The sequence below is a fragment of the Ursus arctos genome, unplaced genomic scaffold (assembly GCF_023065955.2).
Source record: "Ursus arctos isolate Adak ecotype North America unplaced genomic scaffold, UrsArc2.0 scaffold_14, whole genome shotgun sequence".
Classification (NCBI taxonomy): Eukaryota; Metazoa; Chordata; class Mammalia; order Carnivora; family Ursidae; genus Ursus; species Ursus arctos.
In genome coordinates, this window is record NW_026622808.1 from 62949060 (window position 1) to 62973268 (window position 24209).

Here is a 24209-nt window from a genome sequence, read left to right on the forward strand (position 1 = left end):
TCTCTAGCTATGGAAGTCCTAGATGGCATCTTCTTCCAATAGAAGGCTGTTTTGTCTACATTGAAAATCTGTTGTTTCGCGCAGCCACCTTCATTTATGATCCCGCTAGATCTTCTGGATAACTTGCTGTGGTTCTGTATCAGCACTCGCTGCCTCATTTGGCACTTTTATGTTATGGAAACAGCTTCTTTCCTTCACCCTCACGAACCACCTGTGCCAGCATCACACTTCTCTTCTGCAGCTTGCTCACCTTTCCCCGCCTTCACAGAAGTGAAGAGAGTTAGGGCCTTGCTCCCCATTAGGCTTTGGCTTAAGGGAATGATGTGGCTGGCTTGATCTATCCAGACCTCTCAAACCTTCTCCATATCAGCAGTGAGTTTGTTTGCTTTCTTATTCACGTGTTCACTGGAGTAGCACTTTCAATTTCCTTCAAAAACTTGGCTGTTTGGCACAAGAGGCCTAGCTTTCAGCCTATCTCAGTTTTCAACATGCCTTCCTTACTAAGCTGAATCATTTCTTGTTTTTGACTTAAAGGGCGACATATGACTTTCCTCTCACCTGAACACTCAAAGGCCTTGCAGGGCTATTAACCAGCGTAATTTAAATACTGTTGTGTCTCAGGGAATATGGAGATGCGAGGAGAGGGAGAGATACGGGCAGAGAAATGGCCAGTGATTAGAACAATCAGAACACACACAATATTTGTCAATTAAGTTTGTGGTCATATATGGCTGCAGTTTGTGGAGCCCCAAAAACAATTACAATAGTAACATCAAATATCATTGACCACAGATCACCATAACAAATAATAATGAAAAAGTTCCAAATAGTTTAAGAATTACCAAAATTTGACACAAAGACACAAAGTGAACAAATGCTGCTAGAAAAATGATACTGATAGGCTTGGCTCAATGTAGGGTGGCCAAAAACTTTCAATTTCTCAAAAAATTAAATATCTGCAAAGTGCAGTAAAGCAAAGTACAATAAAACAAGGTATGATTGTACATGCTGATAAAAAAAAAAGTGGCAGACAGGGGCACCTGGGTGGCTCAGCGGGTTAAGCGTCTGCATACAGCTCAGGTCATGATCCCAGGGTCCTGGGATCGAGCCCCATGTCGAGCTACCCCCTTACTGGGAAGCCTGCTTCTCCCTCTCCCTCTGCCTGGGAGTGGCCCCTGCTTGTGCTCTCTCTCTCTCTCTCTGTCAAATAAATAAATAAAATCTTAAAAAAAAAAAAAAGGTGCAGACAGTTGCACTATTGCAAAGATAAAATTATGCCCCTTGCCAAAACTGAAACTCATTAACTTCTTCATGTGCCCGCTATTTTCGGGGTACTGTCAGCAGTGGAAATATAACAAAGAACAAAACCGTCTGTCCTCACAAAGTTTATACTATAGTAAGGGAAGAGATGGGAGACGCTCACGACATATATGAAAGTGCTGTGGCAAAAAAACGAAGCCAGTGAAGCCGTGCATGAGGAGGGGATGAGCTTGATACTCTTTACAGGATGGTCACAGAGGGCCTCACTGAGAGCATGACCTATGAAAAACAGGGCTGGAAGAGAGTGAAGGACCAAGCCACATGATTATCTGGGGAAACACTGTGTCACCAAGAAATAACAGTAAGTACAAAGTCTCTAGGGTCAGAGTATGATTGACATGTTTGAGAAAGAGGCTAACACGTGCCTGGAGCAGAATAAAGGAGGGGCAGAGAAGTGGGAGAGGAAGTCAGAAAGGGACAGAGGACTGCCACTGAGGGGAGAAGACTCAGGCTTTCACTCCAAATGAGATGGGATAACACCTCTGGACAATATTAAGCATGATCCGACTTTTTAAAGGACCCCTTTTTAAAGGATCACTTTGGCTGCTGGCCTCAGAATGACTATCAGAGGGCAAAAGCAGAAATAAGAAAACCACCAGAAAGTGATCACAGAAGTCCAAGCTGATGCTGGCTTGGACAGGATAATACCGGGAGGGTGATGAAAAGCTTCAGTTTTGGGAAGTCTGTTAATAATAAAGCCAACAGGATTTATTGACGGAGTGACAGACTAAGTGTGAAAGGGAAGGGTCAGGGATGACTTCGAGGTTTTTGGTCTGGGCAATTCAAAGGACAGAGCTGCCATTTAACAAGATGAGAAAGGCTGTGGGAGCAGATTTGGAGTGGGGGGTGGCAGGCAGTGTAGAGAATCAAGAGTTGCTTTGAAGAGGTCCAAGCAGAGATGTGAGGTCAGCAGTTGGATATATGAGTGTGAAGTTTTGGGGTGAGATCAAGCTGAAGATAAAAGTTTGGAAGCCATGAATGGACACATGGTATTTAAAACCATGAGACTACTGCAATTCACACATCTTAAGTATGAGCTGTGTGAAAATATTAATTCCAAATGGATACTTAAACTCAATTGGTAACTTTTCCTTCCATTTCCATCCCTCCTATAAATTTAACTTAAAGAGAGTTGGTATTATAATGCCTAATAGCACTCATCATAGATGCTCAGATTTTGGGGGTGAATTACAGACCTTCAGAATAACTGTGACTCCATGAAGTACAGGAAAATCTTGCCCATTTGTTAACTATACAATAACCTTATCTCTTCAGAATGCAGCCAAGAATCAAGAATCAAAATAGGTTTTTGGGTAGACATGGGCAGTCATGAAATCCACGCGATCAAGTCCGTGGACTGCCTTAACTAGTAAAAGCCCCTGCAAATGCTGTTCTGACCCAAAACATGCAAACAGCAGTCTAGGACCATTTGGTTAAAAAAGCAGAGGCCCACCAAAGCACAAATTCTTATTAATACCTTAGGGCATCAATCTATAATATAGGGGAAGACAATATAAACGCAGGTAAAATATGATAATAATGACAGCAATCTTTTTAGTTCCTTTGTTCAGGTATTATGCTGGGTATCTTTTAGTATAACTCTTCATTTCTAATCTTTACAACAATCCCTGAAAGTATCAATATTACTATTCCCACTTTTCAGATCGGGAACAGAGGCCAGAGAGGTTTAAATATTTTGATCACAGTCACATCGTAACTAGAAGGGCCAGGACTAGAACCTAGTTGTGCCTGAATCCAAAGCCAGTATGCTTCAAACTATACCATAAGAAAAGGTATATTCTACATACTTTTATAAGATGCTAAGGGAATTATCTATTACAATTATCATCTAAAATGTTTAAATTCTGGGTCTCCTGGGTGGCTCAGTCGGTTAAGTGTCTGCCTTTGGCTTAGGTCATGATCCCACGGCATCGGGCTTCCTGCTCAGCGGGGAGTGTGCTTCTCCCTCTGCCTCTGCCTGCCACTCCCCCTGTTTGTGCTCTCTCTCTCTCTGACAAATAAATAAATAAAATCTTTTTAAAAAATAAATTAGAAAAAAATAAAATGTTTAAATTCTTAAACTTGGAGTAAGTACCTGGAGAAAAATTCATACCTTAATGGGGATAAACCAAAGCAGCAAATGATGCTCTACACTCCCAATCTGTAAAAATGATATTGAGGTAGACTGGCTGCTACACAAAAATACAGAAACAGTATTTTTTTACTTAGATCAAGAATGATGTTCCGCTTAGACAAAAATATTCTAAATAATTTTGTTCAACACCACAGTTCCTGAAGAACATTTATTTTATTTTATTTTATTTTAAAGATTTTATTTATTTGTCAGAGAGAGAGTGTGTGTGTATGTGTGCACAAGCAGGGGGAGAGGAAGGAGAGGGAGACAGAGAAGCAGGCTCCCCGCTGAGCACAGAGGCTAATGCGGGGCTCAATCCCGGGACCCTGGGATCATGACCCAAGCCGCAGGCAGATGCTTAACCAACTGAGCCACCCAGGCATCCCTGAATGTCAGTCTTTTGTCTGGAAAAATCTCTGGAATTATTTCCAATACTCTTTTATTTCAGTTTAGAATATTAAACTTTTTAAAATCATCATGTCTTAAAATGGCAATGACAGATGAGAAAGAAAGTAAAAAACAAAACTGACAAATAACACAAATGTCATACATTCTAGTCATAAGATTAAACTTCTTCCCTCATCAATCTTACACCAGATGTCAAACAAGTACTGAAATTGCCTAGCTTGAATTTCGTCCCTACAAATTTTGGAAATGAAGTACCACAGCACTTTGGATATGACAAATGTCCACCATAAGGTAATTCCAAGGCAAACAGAGGGAGAAAGAAATGATAAAACCCATCCCAAAGCCACAAAGAATGCTTCTCACCCCGCCATACCCACCTTAATGAATAATTAAACAGCCCATTCCTTTCGGGAGGAGGCAGGAAAAGGCCATTATTCCAAGGCCTCCCTTTAAGTTATCAAAAGGTCTATGAAACCAAAGATACTGATCACTTCTCTCCAACAAACCCGTGCTTGCTTTGCGACACTCCCTTCCTCCTAGCAGGGAAGTCATTGTACTTTCAGTACCAGCTAAGAAAAAAATAAGCCTTGAAATGCAATTTTACTATCTCAGGGAAAATCAAAAAGCTAATAAATTCCTTTCTAGACACAAAAATTGCTAACAGACACATGAAAAATGCTCAACATCACTAGGCATCAGGGAAATACATCGAAACCACAATGAGACACCACCTCATGCTGGTCAGAATGGGTAAAGTTAAGAACTCAGGAAACAGACATTGGCGAGGATGCAGAGAAAGGAGAACCCTCTTTTATCTCACACTGTTGGTGGAGAATGCAAACTGGTGCAGCTACAGGCAAAGACAGTACGGAGGTTCCCAAAAAAGTTAAAAACAGAGCTACCCTATGACCCAGCAACTGCACTACTAGGTATTTATCCAAAGGATACAAACATAGTGATTTGAAGGGGCACAGGCACCCCGATGTTTATAGCAGCAATGTCCACCATAGCCAAACTATGGAAAGAGCCCAGATGTCCATCAACAAATGAATGGATAAATAAGATGTGATACACACACACACACACACACATACACACAATGAAATATTACTCAGCCATCAAAAAGAATGAAATCTTGCCATTTGCAATGACGTGGACAGAACTAGAGGGTATTATGCTAAGTGAAATAAGTCAGTCAGAGAAAGACAAACACCATATAATTTCACTCATATGTGGAACTTAAGAAACAAAACAGATGAACATAGGGGAAGGGAGGGATAAATAAAATAAGATGAAAACAGAGGGAGGCAAACCATAAGAGACTCTTAACTACAGGGAACAAACTGAGGGTTCTTAGAGGGGAGGTGGGTAGGTGGATGGGGTAACCAGGTGATGGACATTAAGGAGGGCACTTGATGTAATGAGCACTGAGTGTTATATGCAACTGATGAATCACTGAATTCTACCTCTGAAACTAATACAACAGTATATGTTAATTAAATTGAATATAAATTTAAAAAATTTTTTAAATTTCTTTCTAAAGACATGGCGCCATCCTTTCTCATAGACCTCAAAATCTAGGAAATAGCACCTTTTTAGGACTCTGTTTAGGGAAATGATTAACCGGGCCAATTTCTAGAACGTCATATCAGGCAAATTCAGAGGACTAAATCTGATCATTTTCAGGACACAACCCAATGAAATAAATGTGTGATTCTATCAGAAGAAATCTCTTTACATTTTCAGAAACAATGTAAGGTACCTCCAAAACAGTCCCAACAGCTAGGAAGTCACATACTTAAGGAGATGGGCACCTATTAACTAAACACAGTATGTTCACGATAAAAATTCCTGACTGACTTGCATGATTAAAACTAAAAATTAATTCAAGACACTGTTTGGTAAAATATGCCTTTTTATATCCCTTTGGGAGACCAAACTCATTTTCACCATCATGCTAAGAAGTTACATTTCTGAGCTGTATAAAGTACCAGCAATTACCTATTCCACACGGCACACCATCTTACACATGCTGAGTAAATCAGATTAAGAATTAATGGGTTAGTATATAACAGCCACAGAAACGATTATAGATAAGCATGTACGCATGGGTTAGTACACACATATGTATACATGCATCTGTTACCCAGCTCTGTCCAGGGAGAGCTTAGAAGCAATGACATCTCAGTAACAATGATCGTACCTAGCTCCAGATCCTGATTCTAAATACCATTCTCCAATAAAAGGAACAAGGGCTCCTTGGAAAAAATGGATGATTCTAGGGGTAGGACAGGAAAGATAAAAGATGAAGCTGGAGGATCTCTGTAGTACCCAAAAGTTAAGTGCTCAAATCTGCATTTTAACTTTTGTTTTTCATGATCAGACTTCCTGTTAAGTAAAGGAAGAAAACATTACTACCATTAGATTGTCCCAGAGTGATTAATGACTGTTGTCGCTTCCTTTCTTTTACCCAAAATATGCAACCCTGCATCTCTAATCCCCAAAAGTTCACAGAGTAAAGAGGGGATTCATATAAAAGGCCAGAGCAGTTAGGGGTTAGTCACAAAATTAAATCATACCGTGCAAAATTCAAGCTTTTTACCAGTTCATCTAATATGCGGTTATTTTTTAGGTCCGGCTCTGTGACTGTCTAGAAAGGAAAAACAACAGATGGAAAAAGGTCAGAAATAATAAAATAACTTGTCATAATCTTGTTTTGAAAATGTGTGACCCATCCTCCTGAGACTCCCATGCCACTAAGTCTTCCAGGAAAGCCTCAAAATAAAGTTCATTTATCTCATACTAATATGGAATTTTAAAACAGTGAATCAGCATCTGCTGACTGGAAGTCTGATAAAAGCTCTCCACAGTCTCTGGTAAAATCGTACATGCTCTGGACCAACGAAGATAAGACCTAATATGAGCAAGAGTCGCTATTCAAAATGCCATCCCCAAAATTTCTCCTGAAAAAGCCGAACAGTGATGGTCTTTTAAGTGACCACACAGGGAGAGGCGTTAGGAGTTACAAGGAAGTTTAAAAACAAGGTTGGTGTTCAGGAATGCAACAGAAAAATGACAGATTTCAGAGTTATTTGGCATGAATGGTATTCAGTTCACCTCCTTGATGAGACCATCTTGGCAACTGCAAGACACCACGTTGTAAAGAAATTAAATTTGGGAGTCAAACTGCATCATTTCTAATGTAGGGAAATAGTTCAGAGAAGTTCAATGACATTCTAACACCATGTACCTACCAGAGGAATCAAACTAGAACCCAAACCCTTCAATTAGTTCCAGTATCCTTTCTATTAGATCTCACTGTTTCTTCTTTTTTCTTTATTCCTATTTATGTTTACTTGCCCTTTTTACCTACCTTTTTGCCTACTTGAAATGCTTCAGAAACTCTAACATCAAATTTCCTACTGTTTTCCATGAAGGTTTAGTTTGGGAAAGAAGTAAGGGACTATTATGGGGTGCCTGACTCTTGATTTCAGCTCAGGTCATGATCTCAAGATTGTGAAATCGAGCCCTGTGTCAGGCTCTGTGTTCAGTGTGGAGTCTGCTTGAGTTTCTCTCCTTCTCCCTCTGCCCCTTCTCCCTGCTTACTCCCTCTCTCTCTCTTTTTCTAAAATAAATAAATAAAATCTTAAAAAAAAAAAAAAAAGTAAGGGACCAGTTAGGTTGGGCTCGGCCTGATGGCCATGAATCTTTGCCTTCCACACAAATACTTAAATATCAATCCTATGCAAATGAATAATCCTACTGGCAGATTTTCTACCCAAGGTGAAAAATTATAAAACATGAGAAACCATAAAAACATAGATTCAAAGGGTGCTACACCCTGATCTTAGAGTTAGTTTCTACTTCCTAAAAAACTTAATAGGTTATCAGAAATCTTTATGAAAAATTGAACAAAGCCCAGTTCTCCATATATGTGTTTTAGAGGTCCTTTCTGAAAACGTAGCTTAATTCAATAATTATACCTCTTTCCATGGGCTTTTGTGTATACATGACAGAAATATTTGCACCAATCAATTAAGTTTACAAAAAAAAAAAAAACAAACAGGAAAGAAAAACTTACCACACAACAAGTTGGACATTGTGTTTTATAGGACAGAAATTTTCTTATACAGAGAGAACAGTCTGAAAAAAAAACAAATGCAACATAATAAATTAGTTAAGCTATATTAATAATACAGGAATCTGACTTCTAACAAAATCTGACTTAAGCCCTAGAATATTTCCATCTGAGGCATATCATTATAATCTCAAAATCCTCACACCTCTGCTCTACCTATGCATACTTACAGAAGTGATGAAACAGCATTTTTAGGAGAGGAAAAGATACCAAATAATAATAATCATGAGTCCCTAGGATATCACAACTCCATAAAATGTAGGAAACACACATGTAAGATCTGGGATGGATACTGTATAAATGTGTCAGATATCCCTATACCTAACATTCTAAATATAAATTTTGAAATAAGATGCATACACATGTTAAGAAAATATATACCTAGGTTATCAGTTAGGGATTTCTACATCCTAACTCTACAAATGACGTCGATCATCCCACACATAACAAGTACTTTGTGGCAAGCACTAAGAAAAGAAAAATATGTAAGGGAAGGTTCTTGACCTCAAGGAGCTAACAAAGTAGTGAGGTAATTTCAGTACTATTCAGTGTAATAAATCCTAAGGATTTAAGCAAGAAATCGGCATTAACTAAATTCTTCACACCCAAGGCAGTATAAAATGATCTCCCAAAGGAAAAAAAAAAAGTAACTAAATAGAATGGTCCCTTAATGGTAGCTAATTTGCCATCAGTCCAAATTCAGCTTAGTGAAGGGCCTCATTTAAAAAGATTCAGTTTAAAGAGGAGGAGACAGTATGATTTCAGGTATAGATATCCAGGAAATGAACAAGTCACGGCAGCCTCAGCAAGAGCGCCCAGGAGGAAAAATGAAAGACCACATTAAAAGAGAAGATGAAATAGGCAATGGGTTAAGTTTTGTGGGGAAGCAAAGACAAATAAAGGGGAAATTCTGGTTTCCAGGTTTCCAGGTAAGGAGTTTGAAAGTCATCACCCCAACTCCATCTAATAACAAGTAAAAAGACTGAGAAATCAACTGCAAAAAGTAAACAAGTAAAAAGACTGAAAAATCAGCTCTTCCTAGCGCCATCAGGGAAGTGAGGTTACAGGACAAACTGTTGCTCCCAAACCGGACAGCCAGACAAGCTGGACACAGAGAACCAGAAGCTGGCAGGGCAGAAACCTGCACAAGACAGAGTAGAGCCTCTGCTGGAACCAGTGCTGGGGCAGGAAAACCTCAACTGTAACCGGCAAGTCGCTGGAAGCTCAGCTGGGAGGAGTTTGAGAGTTAAAAACTCCAGGAGGTTCAAGACACAGCGTAGGCCCACACATACATGAATTTCAGCTCCAAGGGTTCTACCAGGTACTCTAAGTAACAATCTGAAAAATCGCCTGAGGGGAGGGGGAAAGTAATCATTTTGCAATACACCAGAGCACTGTTCTTAACAAGGCCTGCCCTCAGGAGAAACTACTTTACCAGACCCAAGTCTCTGGGGTATTCTCAGAGCCCAGCTGACCTCAGGGAAGGGAAATAAGCGACTCAAGGTACCTCTACTCATCCTGTCCCACCCAAGGGGACTAACTGAGAAGCACTTGTGAACTTTACAGTCCAGGGCACAGGCTCACTAAATGAGAGATGTAATCACAGAACTACAGAACACTGCACTTCTGACATCTCACGGCCACACTACTGAAGGTCTATTTACTACAGTCATTTCCCTAGTACATCATGACTCATTATTAGGAAAAAACTACAAGGCATAATAAAAAGCAAAAGACAGAGTTTGAAGAAACTGCACACATCAGAATCATAGCCAAATATGGCACTAAAGCTGGAATTAAAAAACCAGGAATTTTTTTTCATTTTTTATTCTTTTTATTATGTTATGTTAGTCTCCATACAGTACATCATTAGTTTTTGATGTAGTGTTCCATGATTATTTGTGTATAACACCCAGTGCTCATTACAACATGTGCCCTTCTTAATACCCATCACCCGGCTAACCCATCCCCCCACCTCCCTCTCCTCTAAAATCCTCAGATTGTTTCCCAGAGTCCATAGTCGCTATGATTCATCTCCCCATCTGATTTCCCCCCCTTCGGTTTTCCCTTCCTTCCCCTAAAGTCCTCCGTGCTATCCCTTATGTTCCACATATGAGTGAAACCATACAATAATTGTCTTTCTCTGCTTGACTTATTTCACTTAGCATAATCCCCTCCAGTTCCACCCGTGTCAATGCAAATGGTGGGTATTTATCCCTTCTGATGGCTGAGTTACATTCCATTGTATATATGAACCACATCTTTTTTTTTTTTTTTTTAAGATTTTATTTATTTATTTGACAGAGAGAGAGACAGCCAGCAGAGCAGGGAGCCCGATGTGGGGATCAATCCCAGGACCCTGGGATCACACCCTGAGCCAAAGGCAGACACTTAATGACTGAGCCACCCAGGAGCCCCATGAACCACATCTTCTTTTTCCATTCATCTGTTGAAGGGCATCTCGGCTCCTTCCAGTTTAGCTATTGTGGACATTGCTGCTATGAACACTGGGGTGCATGTGCCCCTTTTCACTACACCCGTATCTTCGGGGTAAATACCCAGCAGTGCAATTACTGGTCTATTTTTAACTTTCTGAGGAACCTCTGTACTGTCTTCCAAAGTGGTTGTACCAGCTTGCATCCCACCAGCAGTGTAAGAGGGTTCCCCTTTCTCCACATCCTTGCCAACATTGGTTGTTTCCTGCCTCATTAATTTTTGCCATTCTAACTGGTGTAAGGTGGTATCTCAATTTGGTTTTGATTTGAATTTCCCTGATGGCTAATGATGTTGAACATTTTTTCATGTGTCTGTTAGCCATTTGGATGTCTTCTTTGAAAAAGTGTCTGTTCATGTCTTCTGCCAATTTTCTGACTTGATCATTTGTTTTTTGGGTGTTGAGTCTGAGTTCTTCATGGATCTTGGATACCAGCCCTTTATCTGATATGTCATTTGCAAACATCTTCTCCCATTCTGTGGGTTGCCTCTTAGTTTTGTTGACTGTTTCCTTTGCTGTGCAGAAGCTTTTTATCTTGATGAAGTCCCAAAAGTTCATTTTTGCTTTTGTTTCCCTTGCCTTTGGAGACGTGTCCTGAAAGAAGTTGCTGTGGCTAATGTCGAAAAGGTTACTGCCTATGTTCTCCTCTATGATTTTGATGGATTCTGAGGTCTTTCATCCATTTTGAGTTTATCTTTGTGTATGGTGTAAGAGAATGGTCACGTTTCATTCTTCTGTATGTAGCTGTCCAATTTTCCTAGCACCATTTATTGAAGAGACTATCTTTTTTCTATTGGATATTTTTTCCTGATTTGTCGAAGATTAGTTGACCATAGAGTTGAGGGTCCATTTCTGGAGTCTCTGTTCTGTTCCACTGATCTATGTGTCTGGTTTTGTGGCACCAGAAAAACACAGGAATTTAAAACAACTGGACAAAGCTGATGACATGGAAGAACAGATGGGTAATGTAAGCAGAGAGATGGGAATTCTAAGAAAGAATCAAAAAGAAATGCTAGAGTTGAAAAACACTGTAACAGAGTAAAGAATACCTTTGATGGTCTCAGTAGATTAGACACAGCTGAGGGAAAAATCACTGCACTTGAGAGTATCTCAATAGAAACTACAAAACTGAAAAGAAAAAAACTGGAAAAAACAGAACAATATTTAAGAACATTTTGTAGCAGGACATTACACAAGGTATGATATACATGTAATAGTAATACCAAAAGAGAAGAAAGAGGGGGGAAAAAAAGAAATATTTGAAGTAATAATGACTGAGAATTCCCCCCAAACGGTCAGAAAGCAAACCAGAAATCCAGGAAGTCAAGAGAACATCAAGCAGGAAAAATGCCAAAAAACCCCCCACAAAACCCTACAACCTGGCATATCATATTTGAGCTGCAAAAAATCAAAGAAAATAATATTGGAAGAAGCGGGGGGGGGGGATACCTTAGCTATAGATAAGCAAAGAATTAAATCCAACTTCTCAGAAACCATGCAAGCAAGAGAACATTGAGAGAAAAGACCCACCACAAACCTAGAATTTTATGTGCTGGGAAATAATCCTTTAAAAGTGAAAGAGAAACAGAACTGTTCAGACAAGTAAAAATTGAGGGACTTTTCTCTCAGTAGACCCGCATCATAAGAAATGCTTAAAAAAGTTCTTCAGAGAGAAGGAAAATAATTAAGTCAGAAACCCGGATCTATATAAACAAAGGAAAAGCACTGGAGAAGGAATAAATACAGGTAAAATAAACACTTTTATTTTTCTTATTCTTAATTGATCTAACAGGTAACAGTTTCTTCAACGGTTTCTTCAGTTTCTTCTTTGATATATATGTAAATATATAAATATATCTATCTATATAAACATACACACACATATTCATTCTTATGTGTGTTTATGTGTAAGTGGAATGAATGACATCAATGATACAAAGTACTGGAGGGAGGAATTATAGACATCTTAGTCTGCTAGGGCTGCCATAACGAAATACCATAGACTGGTGCCTTGAAGAAATTTATTTTCTCACAGTTCTGGAGGCTAGAAGTTCAATATCAGGATGCCAATATGGTCAGTTTGTGGTAAAGACTCTCTTCCTAGCTTATAGACGGCTGCCTACGCACAGTGTCCTCACGTGGCAAGGGGAGAGAATAAGCTATATATGTCTCTTCTTTTAAGGGCACTAATCCCTTCATCAGGGCCCCACCTTCACGGCCACAACAAAACCTAATTATCTCCCAAATACTATCACACTGGGGATTAGGGCTTATGAATTCTGGGAGGGACACAATTCAGTCCACAGTATTCTGCTCCTTGCCCCCTGAAAATCCATGCCCTTCTACAGTGCAAAATACATTCATCACATACCACCAGTCCCAAAAGTCTTTAATTCTTTCCAGCACTGACTCTAAAGTCTGAAGTCCAAAATACCACATGAGTGAGGTATGATTCATTCTGAGGCAAAATTCCTCCCCAGATTCATTCTCTTGACCATCAATGTTTTTCCCCTCACAGTATAAAAAAAACTCCTGAGCAATACTGTAAATCAAGAATTCCCAAACCCAGCTACTTATCCGATCACTTGGAGAGATTATTGCTGGTTTTAATTTCGTTTCCCAGGCCCTACCCCCAGTCATATGGATTCAATGGATTTTGGCCAGTAAATTGCACCCATAATATGTGTGATTCTGATTGAACAACTATTTTTTAAAAATTAGTATGTTTCTGCTATTAGGTTTAACTATATAAAATTGTCATTTTTCAGTAAATCAAAGAAGAACAAATATTGGCAATTTCACGTGGCTAAATGTAACACTGTGCACTTACCATGTGCTGTTTTTAGCATGTTTTATTAACTCTTTTGATCCTTACAACAACCCTGAGGCTGGTACTAATATTAGTCCTATTTTACAGTAAATAAAATGCAGCACAGGGCTCACCCAATTTGACCAAGATCACAAAGGAAACAGGTGGCAAACGCAAGTACCAGAGCTCATGCTCTTAACATATTATTTAAAATATATAATTTGTTCATAAAATATATTTATTATTTCATAAGCGGGATCACATGTACCAGAGTATGCATAATGAGACTAATGCTTTCTCTTGTGCATAATCCTGTATGTGTTTTGTTTTCACATACAGAGAACCAGACACAGCCCAAAGTAGATCAAGCTCTTGGCTTAACTTGAGTCTACTAGTTTACTATCAAATATGTACCGGTGAACTGCAGACCAGCATAATGCATTCTCTAGGGAGCAACTATCATATTCCAATCAAAGCAGAGCTGTTGAAGAGCTCTGGACCATGTATTCCCCGGTGGCTTTATGTAAATCACCTGTGAAGTCTGTTTTTCCTCCCAAAATCCAACTATGAGCTCTGTGGACAGGGTGGAGGAGGGTAAAATAAAACAGTGACGTAAAGGGTAGCTTCAGGGGCGCCAGGGTGGCTCAGTTGGTTAAACGTCAGACTCCTGATTTTGGTTCAGGTCATCATCTCAGGATCGTGGGACTAAGCCCCATGTCAGGCTCCACGCTCACAGGGAGTCGGTTGAGATTCTCTCCCTCTCCCTCTGCCCCTCCCAGCTTACATCCTCCCTCTCTCTCTCTAATAAATAAATAAACCTTTAAAAAAATATGGGTAGTTTCACAGAAATACCCAAGCCTTGGGGAAGGAAGCATTTCTAATCTCAAACAGGATAAAGCCAACTGCTAGCTTTCAAATATCAAGAGCCTGGCATCCTAACAGTAAAAAGCAAATTTCTAAAAGTTAAACCAGTTACTTTTGTGTGTGATCTTATGGCCTGTATGAGAAAATGAACCATTTCAAAAATAGTTCTCGAGTGTCCAGTTAAAAGAAGAAAATCTAGTTCCCATTTTGAAAGGAATAGGTCCTGGAAAGCTGAGAAAGCCGGTCTCTGCCTCCAGTTCTAGGGTTAAATGACCAGCTAGCTGCTAAGAGAGAAGCATCCCTCCTGACAAGCAGCACTCCAGCATTCCCATACATGCAGCTCTGCATGACTATATGTCCCATCCGTATGTGTAGGTATCACTCTTCTCCCATCTTGTGCTCTTCTCCCATCACAGGGCTGCCTCATAAGAATATAAAAGAAGAAAAACACAGTATTTGCCTAAAGGAATCTTGTATTGCCTCTTAATTTAGCAAAGGTCAGTAAATGGAGCATTTCATATTTCACTTTAAAAATAAAGAAATTAAATTGCCTTTTATTTCAACAGAAGCTTCAATTAATTCTGTGCCATCAAAATCCACAAAACAAAAATGATTGCTGATCCATCTTTAAAGTAATGGTAATCTAACAGTGTCTACAAGTCAATGATTTCATCTAGGAGTAAATATTTTGAGCATCTTCCATTATCAAGTCAGAAACACTGGGCAAGTGCAAAGAAAATTGGCACTTGAACATATCAATCTATTAGTGAGAACATCTCTCACTTAATGGTGTTTTATAGATTGGAATAAGTCCATTCGCTCTCCCCCAAAAAAGTACTCTTTAAAGTATGATTTTGGATCAATTTAACTGACTTGCGTTCTGCCAATGCAACCCACTCTAACCTTAATAACAGCAAAACTGCAAATGCAGAAATGAACACATTAACTGTATCCAAAAGAGCTAAACAGAGCAAAACAGAATAAAGTGACTAAAATGATAAATCATGAAATGTGTAAGAAGCAGAAATAAATGGGTAGGATTCTGGGTCACCAATTCTAGTCGATCCAGGACAACAGCAGAAAATGATTGCCATATCTAGTTCCTAATAAGCTCTGCGGGCTTTTGTGTCATTAAAACAATACTTCAGACCCAGAGCAACTTTTAGTTTTGCAGGAGCCTGTGACAAATGTGTTTAGTAGAAAAGGCCTACCAAATAATGAGGTACAACAGAAAACTAAGTGCTCATAAAATAATTACTGAAAGTACCCTCCACTGACTTCCTTTCAAAAAAAGAATGGCATTAGTGACAACTGTAAGTGACAAAGAAACAAACAATGAAAAAAAAAATGAAAGTAAAGCCTAATTTTTTCAGCTAAGTAGAGTTCTCTGAATTCATAAAAAGTAGTCTTTCATCTACAGAAGGGATGCCCATCTCTGTCCATGAGAAAGTAACAGGGTCCAGAATTACAAACCTTCCATAAACAACTAAAACACTGGAGGGAAATATGAAACAACTATTTTCAGACTTTGGACAATGGCAGAAATGAGAAAGTTCTATCATAGCCCAACCTTTGTCTGGAGGCAATTTCTGGACCACAGTGGAGGGAGAAGAGCCAAACAGCCCATCAGTCTTACTAGTTGAAGCAGCAAAGATCAGAATGCAGGGCAATTCAGGTAGCTAGAATTTCTAGGCCAGAGTACCAGAAAGAAAGAGGCTGTCCCACACATATACTGTCAAATGGTCTTTGACAAGGGTGCTAAGGGTACACAGTGGGTAAAGGACAGTCTCTTCAACAAATGCTGGTGGAAAAACTAGATTTCCACATGCTAAAGAATGAAGATTTGAAACTATAAAACTCTTAGAAGAAAACAAAGGGGAAAAGCCTCATAACATCATCCTTGGGAATGATTTCCTGGATTTGATAACAAAGACCCTGGCAAAAAAAAGCAAAAATGGGTGTAAGTGGGACTTCATCAAATTAAAAAGCGTCTGCAAAGGAAACAATCAACAGAGTAAAAAAAAAAAAAAAAAAAACCACCTATGAAATAGGAAAAAATATTTGCAAACCATATACCTGATAAGGAGTTAATATCCAGAACATATAAGGAACACCTATAACTCAACAATAACATCAAAAATACCCCAAAACGAGATTTGAAAAGGGCAAAGGATCTGAACAGACATTTCTCCAAAGACATATAGTTGGCCACCAAGTATATGAAAAGATGCTCAACATCATTAATCATCCAGGAAACGCAAATCAAAACCATAATGAGATATCACCTCACACCTGTTAGGGTAGCCAATTACAAAAAAAGCAGAAAATAAAAGTTCATAACACTGTAGAAAAATTAGAACACTTGTGCACTGTTGATAGAAATGTAAAATGGTTACGGAAAACATTATGGAGGTTTCTCAAAAAATTGAAAATAGAATTACCACATGAGCCAACAGCCCCACCTCTACATATTTATCCAATAGAAATGAAAAAAGGATCTCAAAGAGGTATTTGCACTACCATGTTCAAAGCAGCATCATTCACAATAGCCAAAAGGTGGGAGCAACCCAAGTGTCCACCAACAATTGAACGGATAAAGAAAATGTGATGTATACCTATAATGGGATATTATTCAGCCTTTAAAAAGAAGGAAATCCTGTCATATGCTACAACACGGATGAACCTTGAGGACATTAAGCTAAGTGAAATAAGCCAATCACAAACGAACAAATACTGCATAATTCCACTTACATGAGATATCTAGTCAAACTCATAAAAGCAGAAAAAGGAATGGTTGTTGCCAGAACTGAGGTAAGGAGAAATGAGGAGTTCCTGTGCAATGGGTATAAAATTTCAGTCACACAAAATGAAAAATTTCTAAAGATTTCCTGTATAACAATGTACATATAGTTAGCAATGCTATATTGTACATGTAATAATTGTTAATAGGGTAAATTTCATGTTATGTGTTTTTTACCAATCCCCCAGCAACCCCAAAAAACCCAGCCCTATAGAAAAGGTTACTCTAAACCCACACTAACAAAGCTTAAAAACAAAACTTGACAGGATCAATCTAATCCACAGTAACTTACCTGCCTGCCACAACACAGCCTAACACTCCAATAAGCTACACAATAAAATCTACCCACTCAAAAAGGTAAACACTATAATGGCAAGCATCTAATCAAAAATTACCAGTCATGCAAAGAAACAAGAAAATGCCGTTTATAAACAGGAAGTGTAAAAAAAAAAAATCAGTCAACAGAAACAGACTTAGAAACAACACAGATAATGGATAAGCAGATAGGGAGGTTAAACTAGCTATTAGAACTATGTTCAGTATATTCAAAGCTTACACACACAACCCAATGAGGAAAGAAATGGAAAATATTTTTAAAACGAAATTTCTAGAAATCAATACAATATCTGAAATGAAAATTTCATTGGATGAGACTAGCAGCTGATGAGACACTACAGAATAAAAAATGGATAAACCTGAAGTCATAGCAAAAGAAATTATCCAAAACTAAGCACAGAAAGGCAGGGTGGGTATGAAGGGGGAGACAAAAACAGAAAAAGAAAAAAGAACAGAGTCTCGATGTCTGTGGGTAAATATCACGCAGTAAAGTAAAAAATAGTTAAGGTCTAACAAAATTTATTTGGAATCAGTATTGGAGAATGGGATGGGTGTGTGAACAGAAAAATACTCAAAAGAAACAGGGCTAAAATCTTTTCAAATATACACCCAAAGCTCAGGGACCCCAAACAGGCCAAATACAAAGTAAACCAAATGAAAGCATATTACAAATTTCTGAAAACCAGTGATAAAGAGGAAATATGAAAAGCAGCCAGAGAAAAAAGGCACATTACATACAGAAAGCTATAAATAAAAAGACTGCACCTGGTTCCATCTGAAACCGGTAAAGTCAGAATGACATTCTGAAAGGGAAAAAACGTTAACCCTGAATTTATACCCACTGAAAACATCTTTTAAAGAGCAATGAAGTAACTTTTTCAGACAAACAAAAGCTGAGAGAATTCTTTAGCAGCCTATGTACACTACAAGAAATGTGGCAGAGAGAATAAAAATGACACCAGAAGTTACCTTTGGTATATACAAAGGAGAGTATCAGAAATGATAAATATGTGGGTAAGTACAAAAGATACGGGCTGTCTAAAGCAAATATAGTAACAATGTATTATAGTGTCTATAATATATGTACACATAAAATGAAAAACAACAATAAGATGACAGGAAGAGGGCAGAAGTACACATCTGTAACAGTTCTACACTATTCAGGTGCCATAATACTGTTTGAAAGGAAATTGTAAAAAGTTAAAGGGGCATATTTTAAACTACCACTACAATAATAAAAACAAAGAAGGAAAGCTAGTAAGGGAACTGTGGAAAAGATTTAATACTTAAAAAATGTTCAGCTATTTCTTAAAAAGGCAGAAAGAGAGGAAAGAATAGATGAACAAATAAAAAAACAAAATGGTAGTGTATGTAAATCTAGTCTTATCAACAATTACTTTAACTTTCTGCAATAATGGAAATGTTACTTATCTGCACAGCTTAACATAGAAGCCACTAGCCACATGTGGCTGTTCTGCACTTGAAATGTGGCTAGTGCAAGAGTAAAGTTTTAATTTTATTTAACTTTAATTAATTTTAATTAAAATGTAAATAATCTTATGTGGCTAACAGCTACTATATTAGACAGTATAGGTCTAAATATTCCAAGTAAAAGTAGATACTGTCAGGCAGAATCAAAGGGCAAGACCCAAATATGTTGTCTACAAAAAGTTCAACTGAAATATAAAGACACTGGTAGTTTAGAAATAAAAACATGGAAAGGATAAACCATACAAACACTAATTTTAAAGAAGAGGGAGTGGCTATATATAACATCAGAAAAAAGTAGAGTTGAGAACAAGGAATATTACCAGGGATAAAGAGGGGCATTCCATGATAACAGTCAATTTATCAAACAGACAAAATAACCATAAATGTGCATATACCTAATAAAAGCATCTCAAAATACATAAAGCAACAACTGACGAAAGTGAAAGGAAAACTAGACAAATCTGTAATATACTTGGAGATTTCAACACTCCTCTCTCTTTATTGGTAAAATAATAAAGAATCGACAGAGGTAAAGACTACATAAAGATCACTATCCACCAACCTGAGTAGCTGACATTTGTTGGGATTAATATGGAGCATGAAATCAGCCATAATACCTGGCTCACTAAAATGTAACACGAAGCCCACTGAGGGCAGGGAAGGTTTTGGAGAAGGGTGTAGGCCTTTGGAATGCCGAGGAGGCCTGCGTGACCACTCCGCCACTGGAATGTCGCAGGAGTTGCCTTCCAGAAACTTTCCTAGCCCAAGCAGCCGCCCTGTGATCTAAGAGATGTAGGCATTATCCCTTAGGCTGTGTTTAGCAGAACTCATAGAACTTGCAAATTAGCATATCGTATCTTTCCCATAAACAGATCCTCCCAGTTTCAGTAAGATCCCTCGTCACATATCATGTGCTTGAGGAACAGTGATAAGGATTTGTGATTATCCTGAAGGACTAATAAACGCAGGCACAAAGAAGAGCAAAGGGTCTTGTCTCTCTGCGTTGACCCCCTTGCCTTCTCTCTTTCACAGCGAAGTTTGGAGTAAGCTTTCATCCCTCAGTACAGGGATTGCTGGCCATTCGCGGCAGACATTTATAGAATACTCCACCCATGGACTTTCTTTTCAAATATACATAAAACATTAACCAAGAAATACCATATACTGGAACATAAAACAAGTCTAAGAAAATTTTGAAGAACTGAAATCAAACAGATTATGTTCTCCAACTGGAATATGTTCTCTGACCAGAACATAACTAAGTTAGCATTAGTAACAGGAAATATCAAGAAAACTCCCAAATATTTAGAACAGACTTCTAAATAACTCATGAGTCAAAGAGAAATCACAAAGCATATTTGAATATATTTTAAACTGAATAAAAATGAAAACACATATCAAAATGTGTGAGATGCTGCTAAAGCAGAGCTTAGAGGAAAATTTATAGCATATTTTAAACGCTTCTATGAGAAAAGGAAGATGCAATATCAAATAAAAGGAAAAAGATAAAAGTATAAATCAATGAAACAGAAAAAGGACAAAATATAGAAAAATTAACTAAAAGCAGGTTCTCCAAAATGAGCAATAAAACTGATAAGCCTCTATCTAGATCAATTAAGGAAAAAAGAGAAAACACACATTTCTAGCATATGGGAAAAAAGAGCCATTTCTACAGATCCTTTAGACATGAAAAGGAAAAGAGTAATAAGGAACAGTATTAAGAAACTCTGTGCCAATAAACTCAACCACTAAGATTAAACAGGTAAATCTAATGAAAGGAATAAAAGGTTGTTTCAACAATCAAAAGCAATTCTAGAACATCTTAAAGGAAGTAAATCATGAGCATCTCCATGGATGCAGAAAACACACACGACAAAATTCAACACGCATTTATGATTAAAAAAACAAACAAATCTTTCAGCTAATTAAGAAAGGAACTGCCCCAACTTGATAAATTTATAAAAATGTATTAAGAATATAATAACACTATAGCTAAGATAATATTTAAAAGACTAAATGGTTTTCCGATAAAACTGGGACTAAGAAAAGGATGTCCACCCACATCACTTCTATTTAACATTGTACTAGAAGTACTCACCTGTGCAAAACAAGAAAAAAATACGAGGCATGGAGATTAGAAAGAAATAAAGGTGTTTTTATTCACAGATCACATGGTTGTGTATGTAAAAATTCTGAAGGATTCAACAAAAAGGATGCTGGAATTAAAAAGTGAATTTACCAAGATCACAAGGTAAAACGTCAATAAAAAAAAAATTGTATTTCTATGTTCATGGCCTGTGCAATGAAAGCGAAACCATACTGTTGAGAGAAATTAAAGCTATAAAATGGAGGAATATACAAGTTCATATATTGAAGACTCAACATTGTTAAGTCATTCCTACCCAGATTAATCTCTAAATTCAGAACAACCCCAATGCACATACCAGATTTTGTAGAAATTGACAATCTGATTCTAAAATTTATATGAAAATGCACATAAAATGCAAAGATCCTAAAAGGTCCAAATAATTTTGATAAAGAAAAACAAAATGGGAGGCCTTAAAATGTCTAACATCAAGATGTATTCCAAAGCTACAATAATTAAGACAGTGCGGTACTGGCACAAGGATAAACACAGAGAACAACAGAACAGAGTCCAGAAACAGACACACACATTACTGCCTGAGTCTATATTGTCTAAGATGGGGGGAATACTCTATCATGGGATTGAAATGTACTATATCTTAATTGTAGTGGTTACATGGTATATACCTTTGTCAAACCTCACTGATGCTTGTACACTTTACTGTGCATTTAAAATGGATGTATTTTATTATATGTAAATTATACCTAAATAAAGATTATTTTAATAAATATTTCAAAACAATCCCCCAAACTTATCTTTACTAATGTGAATCTAACCTAGAAAGGAACTAACAATTTTAAGGGCCTATAACATGACAGACACTGGGTTCTGCACATTTAATTTTCACAATCATCTTCTAAAGTAGCAATTATTCATCAAAATTTTACATTTGAAGAAATGTTAGCATTTGCAAATTCAACCAGCTGTAAATTGGGGAGTCAAGAGTCAAGCTTAAGTACACCTCTAATGCCCATGTTGCTACCACCACCACCCTCTTAGGTCTTTGCTATAGAAACTTCTTACCAAAGCTACTACTATCCACCAAAATCATTTTTTTAAAAGATTTTATTTATTTATTTGACAGAGATAGAGACAGCCAGCGAGAGAGGGAACACAAGCAGGGGGAGTGGGAGAGGAAGAAGCAGGCTCATAGCGGAGGAGCCGATGTGGGGCTCGATCCCAGAATGCCGGGATCACGCCCTGAGCCGAAGGCAGACACTTAACGACTGCACCACCCAGGTGCCCCCCAAAATCATTTTTTAAGCCTACCTTGTTTTTGTTTTTTAACCTTCCAAGACAAATCACTTGAAAATACCTCCTGAACAATGACAGGCTTACCACTATGTGTTAAATACTTCCAGCTACAGAAGAGAAAATACATAACAGACTCACAAAGCTAAGTACAAGCAAATTTCAATTTAAGAGTCCTTCCAGCCTCACACAGCAAGGTAAGTGATAAAATTGTCTGTAATACTCTTTACTGGTAGATTCTTCCACTGGGATTTTAAACTTTGAATACATTTGAATATATTTTTAAACTTTGAATTATATATTCATGCCAAGGACTACATGATTGAACTACCTATGTGTTAACCTGTTACAAAACAAAAATTCTGAAATTTAACATCTACAAGTACTAGACAAATAAAGAACCACATATGTGACCAAGATCTTTATTGCCGTAATGTTACAAAAGGTGTAAAAATATCCAAGAGGGGACCCAAGAAAAGAATATGGGAGAAGATAGGATTTGCGATGAACACGAAAGGAAGAGATTTACAGATGGCCTGAGGACAGCTGACAACAGGAACATTTCTTGTACGGACTTTCTTAATTCCTAAGTCTTTTTTTTTTTTTTTAAGATTTTATTTATTTATTTGACAGAGAGAGAGAAACAGCCAGCTAGAGAGGGAACACAAGCAGGAGGAGTGGGAGAGGAAGAACCAGGCTCCCCGTGGAGCAGGGAGCCTGATGCAGGGCTCGATCCCACGACTCCAGGATCACGCCCTGAGCCCAACGCAGAAGCTTAATGACTGAGCCACCCAGGCGCCCGTTAATTCATAAGTCTTAACTGGGAAACACAGGAAATGATAGCTCCAGGAAAACACACCTTTGCTATCTTTGCTTGTAATAGCAAGAAATAGTGCCACCAGACCTCTGCTGGCAATATTACTCCTTCAAGAGTTCTTCGCTCCCATCTCTGGTCCTAGGAATACCTCTTGGCGAAATGAGTGTGATGACTAAATAGGAAACCAATGCTCTCACTTCTACCACCATCTTCAAATCCAAAGACAGTCTTCATAATGTGCAGATACTCCCTGCTCGTGTGTTGGAGTGGATGCTCCTCCCAGATCAAAAAACTGGACTGGGAAAGCTTATGTTTGAAAGTTACCTAAAGGGTGTCACTAGAGAGAATTGTAACCAGACATGATGACTGCTTTCATTGTTGACACTGGACTAAATCTTGGGAGCTTGAATGATGGAGATGTTACTACACAGAAGCTCAGGATGGTGTCATTGCAAGGCTTCAGTGTTCCCATAAGTCTTAAGTGCACATATTCATTATTTTCACTTATCACAAGATAAATTTAAAATTGATTCATAAAGAAATTATCTTTTTCCGGATTTCCAAGGACACAGAAATTTGTGAACAATATTTACTTCTTAAATGCTTTTTTCCCCTCCTAATTCTACTCCCCAACATTATCTGTTAATGGAGTTTTGTGCATATCTTTTTGGGGTATACTGACAAATAAACTGATATGCAAGTAGTCTTAAGGGCCCATATATTAGCTACAAATTTTCTATGCAGTGAACATGCTTATATATAAATTATTTTTAATTTCTCCACCTAATTTGTTGAAATAGTCCTAGTCGCTCCACTTCATTGGAACTAAGGATAGCCAAAATTTATATTTTGAGTCAAAAGTAGAGGTTTCTGGGGCGCCTGGGTGGTTCAGTCGTTAAGCATCTGCCTTTGGCTCAGGTCATGATCCCAGGGTCCTCGGATCGAGCCCCACATAGGGCTCCTTGCTCAGCGGGAAGCCTGCTTCTCCCTCTCCCACTTCCCCTGCTTGTGTTCCCTCTCTCACTGTCTCACTCTCTGTCAAATAAATAAATAAAATCTTAAAAAAAAAAAAGTAGAGGTTCCCCAAAATTGTAAAGATTGCCATCAATCTTGTCCCCCAGTGTTTGTCTATGAGACTTTTTCTAAAACAGTACATACATCAGCCGGCAGTGTTTTAATCTTTGACAATATGACATGACAA

The 24209-nt window shown here is 38.1% G+C and overlaps 1 protein-coding gene across 3 annotated transcripts in view; it reads right to left on the bottom strand.

Moving 5' to 3' along the window:
• The window catches only part of RAD18 (RAD18 E3 ubiquitin protein ligase), a 115006-nt gene that overhangs the window by 85243 nt on the left and 5554 nt on the right, over positions 1 to 24209 (bottom strand). Inside the window, exons 3-5 of one of the 3 annotated variants that reach the window (XM_048227122.2) lie at positions 7944 to 8005; positions 6442 to 6512; positions 6066 to 6140 (exon numbers count right to left, since the gene is read on the bottom strand). In XM_048227122.2, coding sequence (XP_048083079.1) covers positions 6066 to 6140; positions 6442 to 6512; positions 7944 to 8005 — 208 coding nt within the window. Of the gene's footprint in view, positions 1 to 6065; positions 6141 to 6441; positions 6513 to 7943; positions 8006 to 24209 lie in introns of those variants that run through there. The other 2 variants (XM_026501277.4, XM_057311894.1) reach the window with 2 other exon arrangements.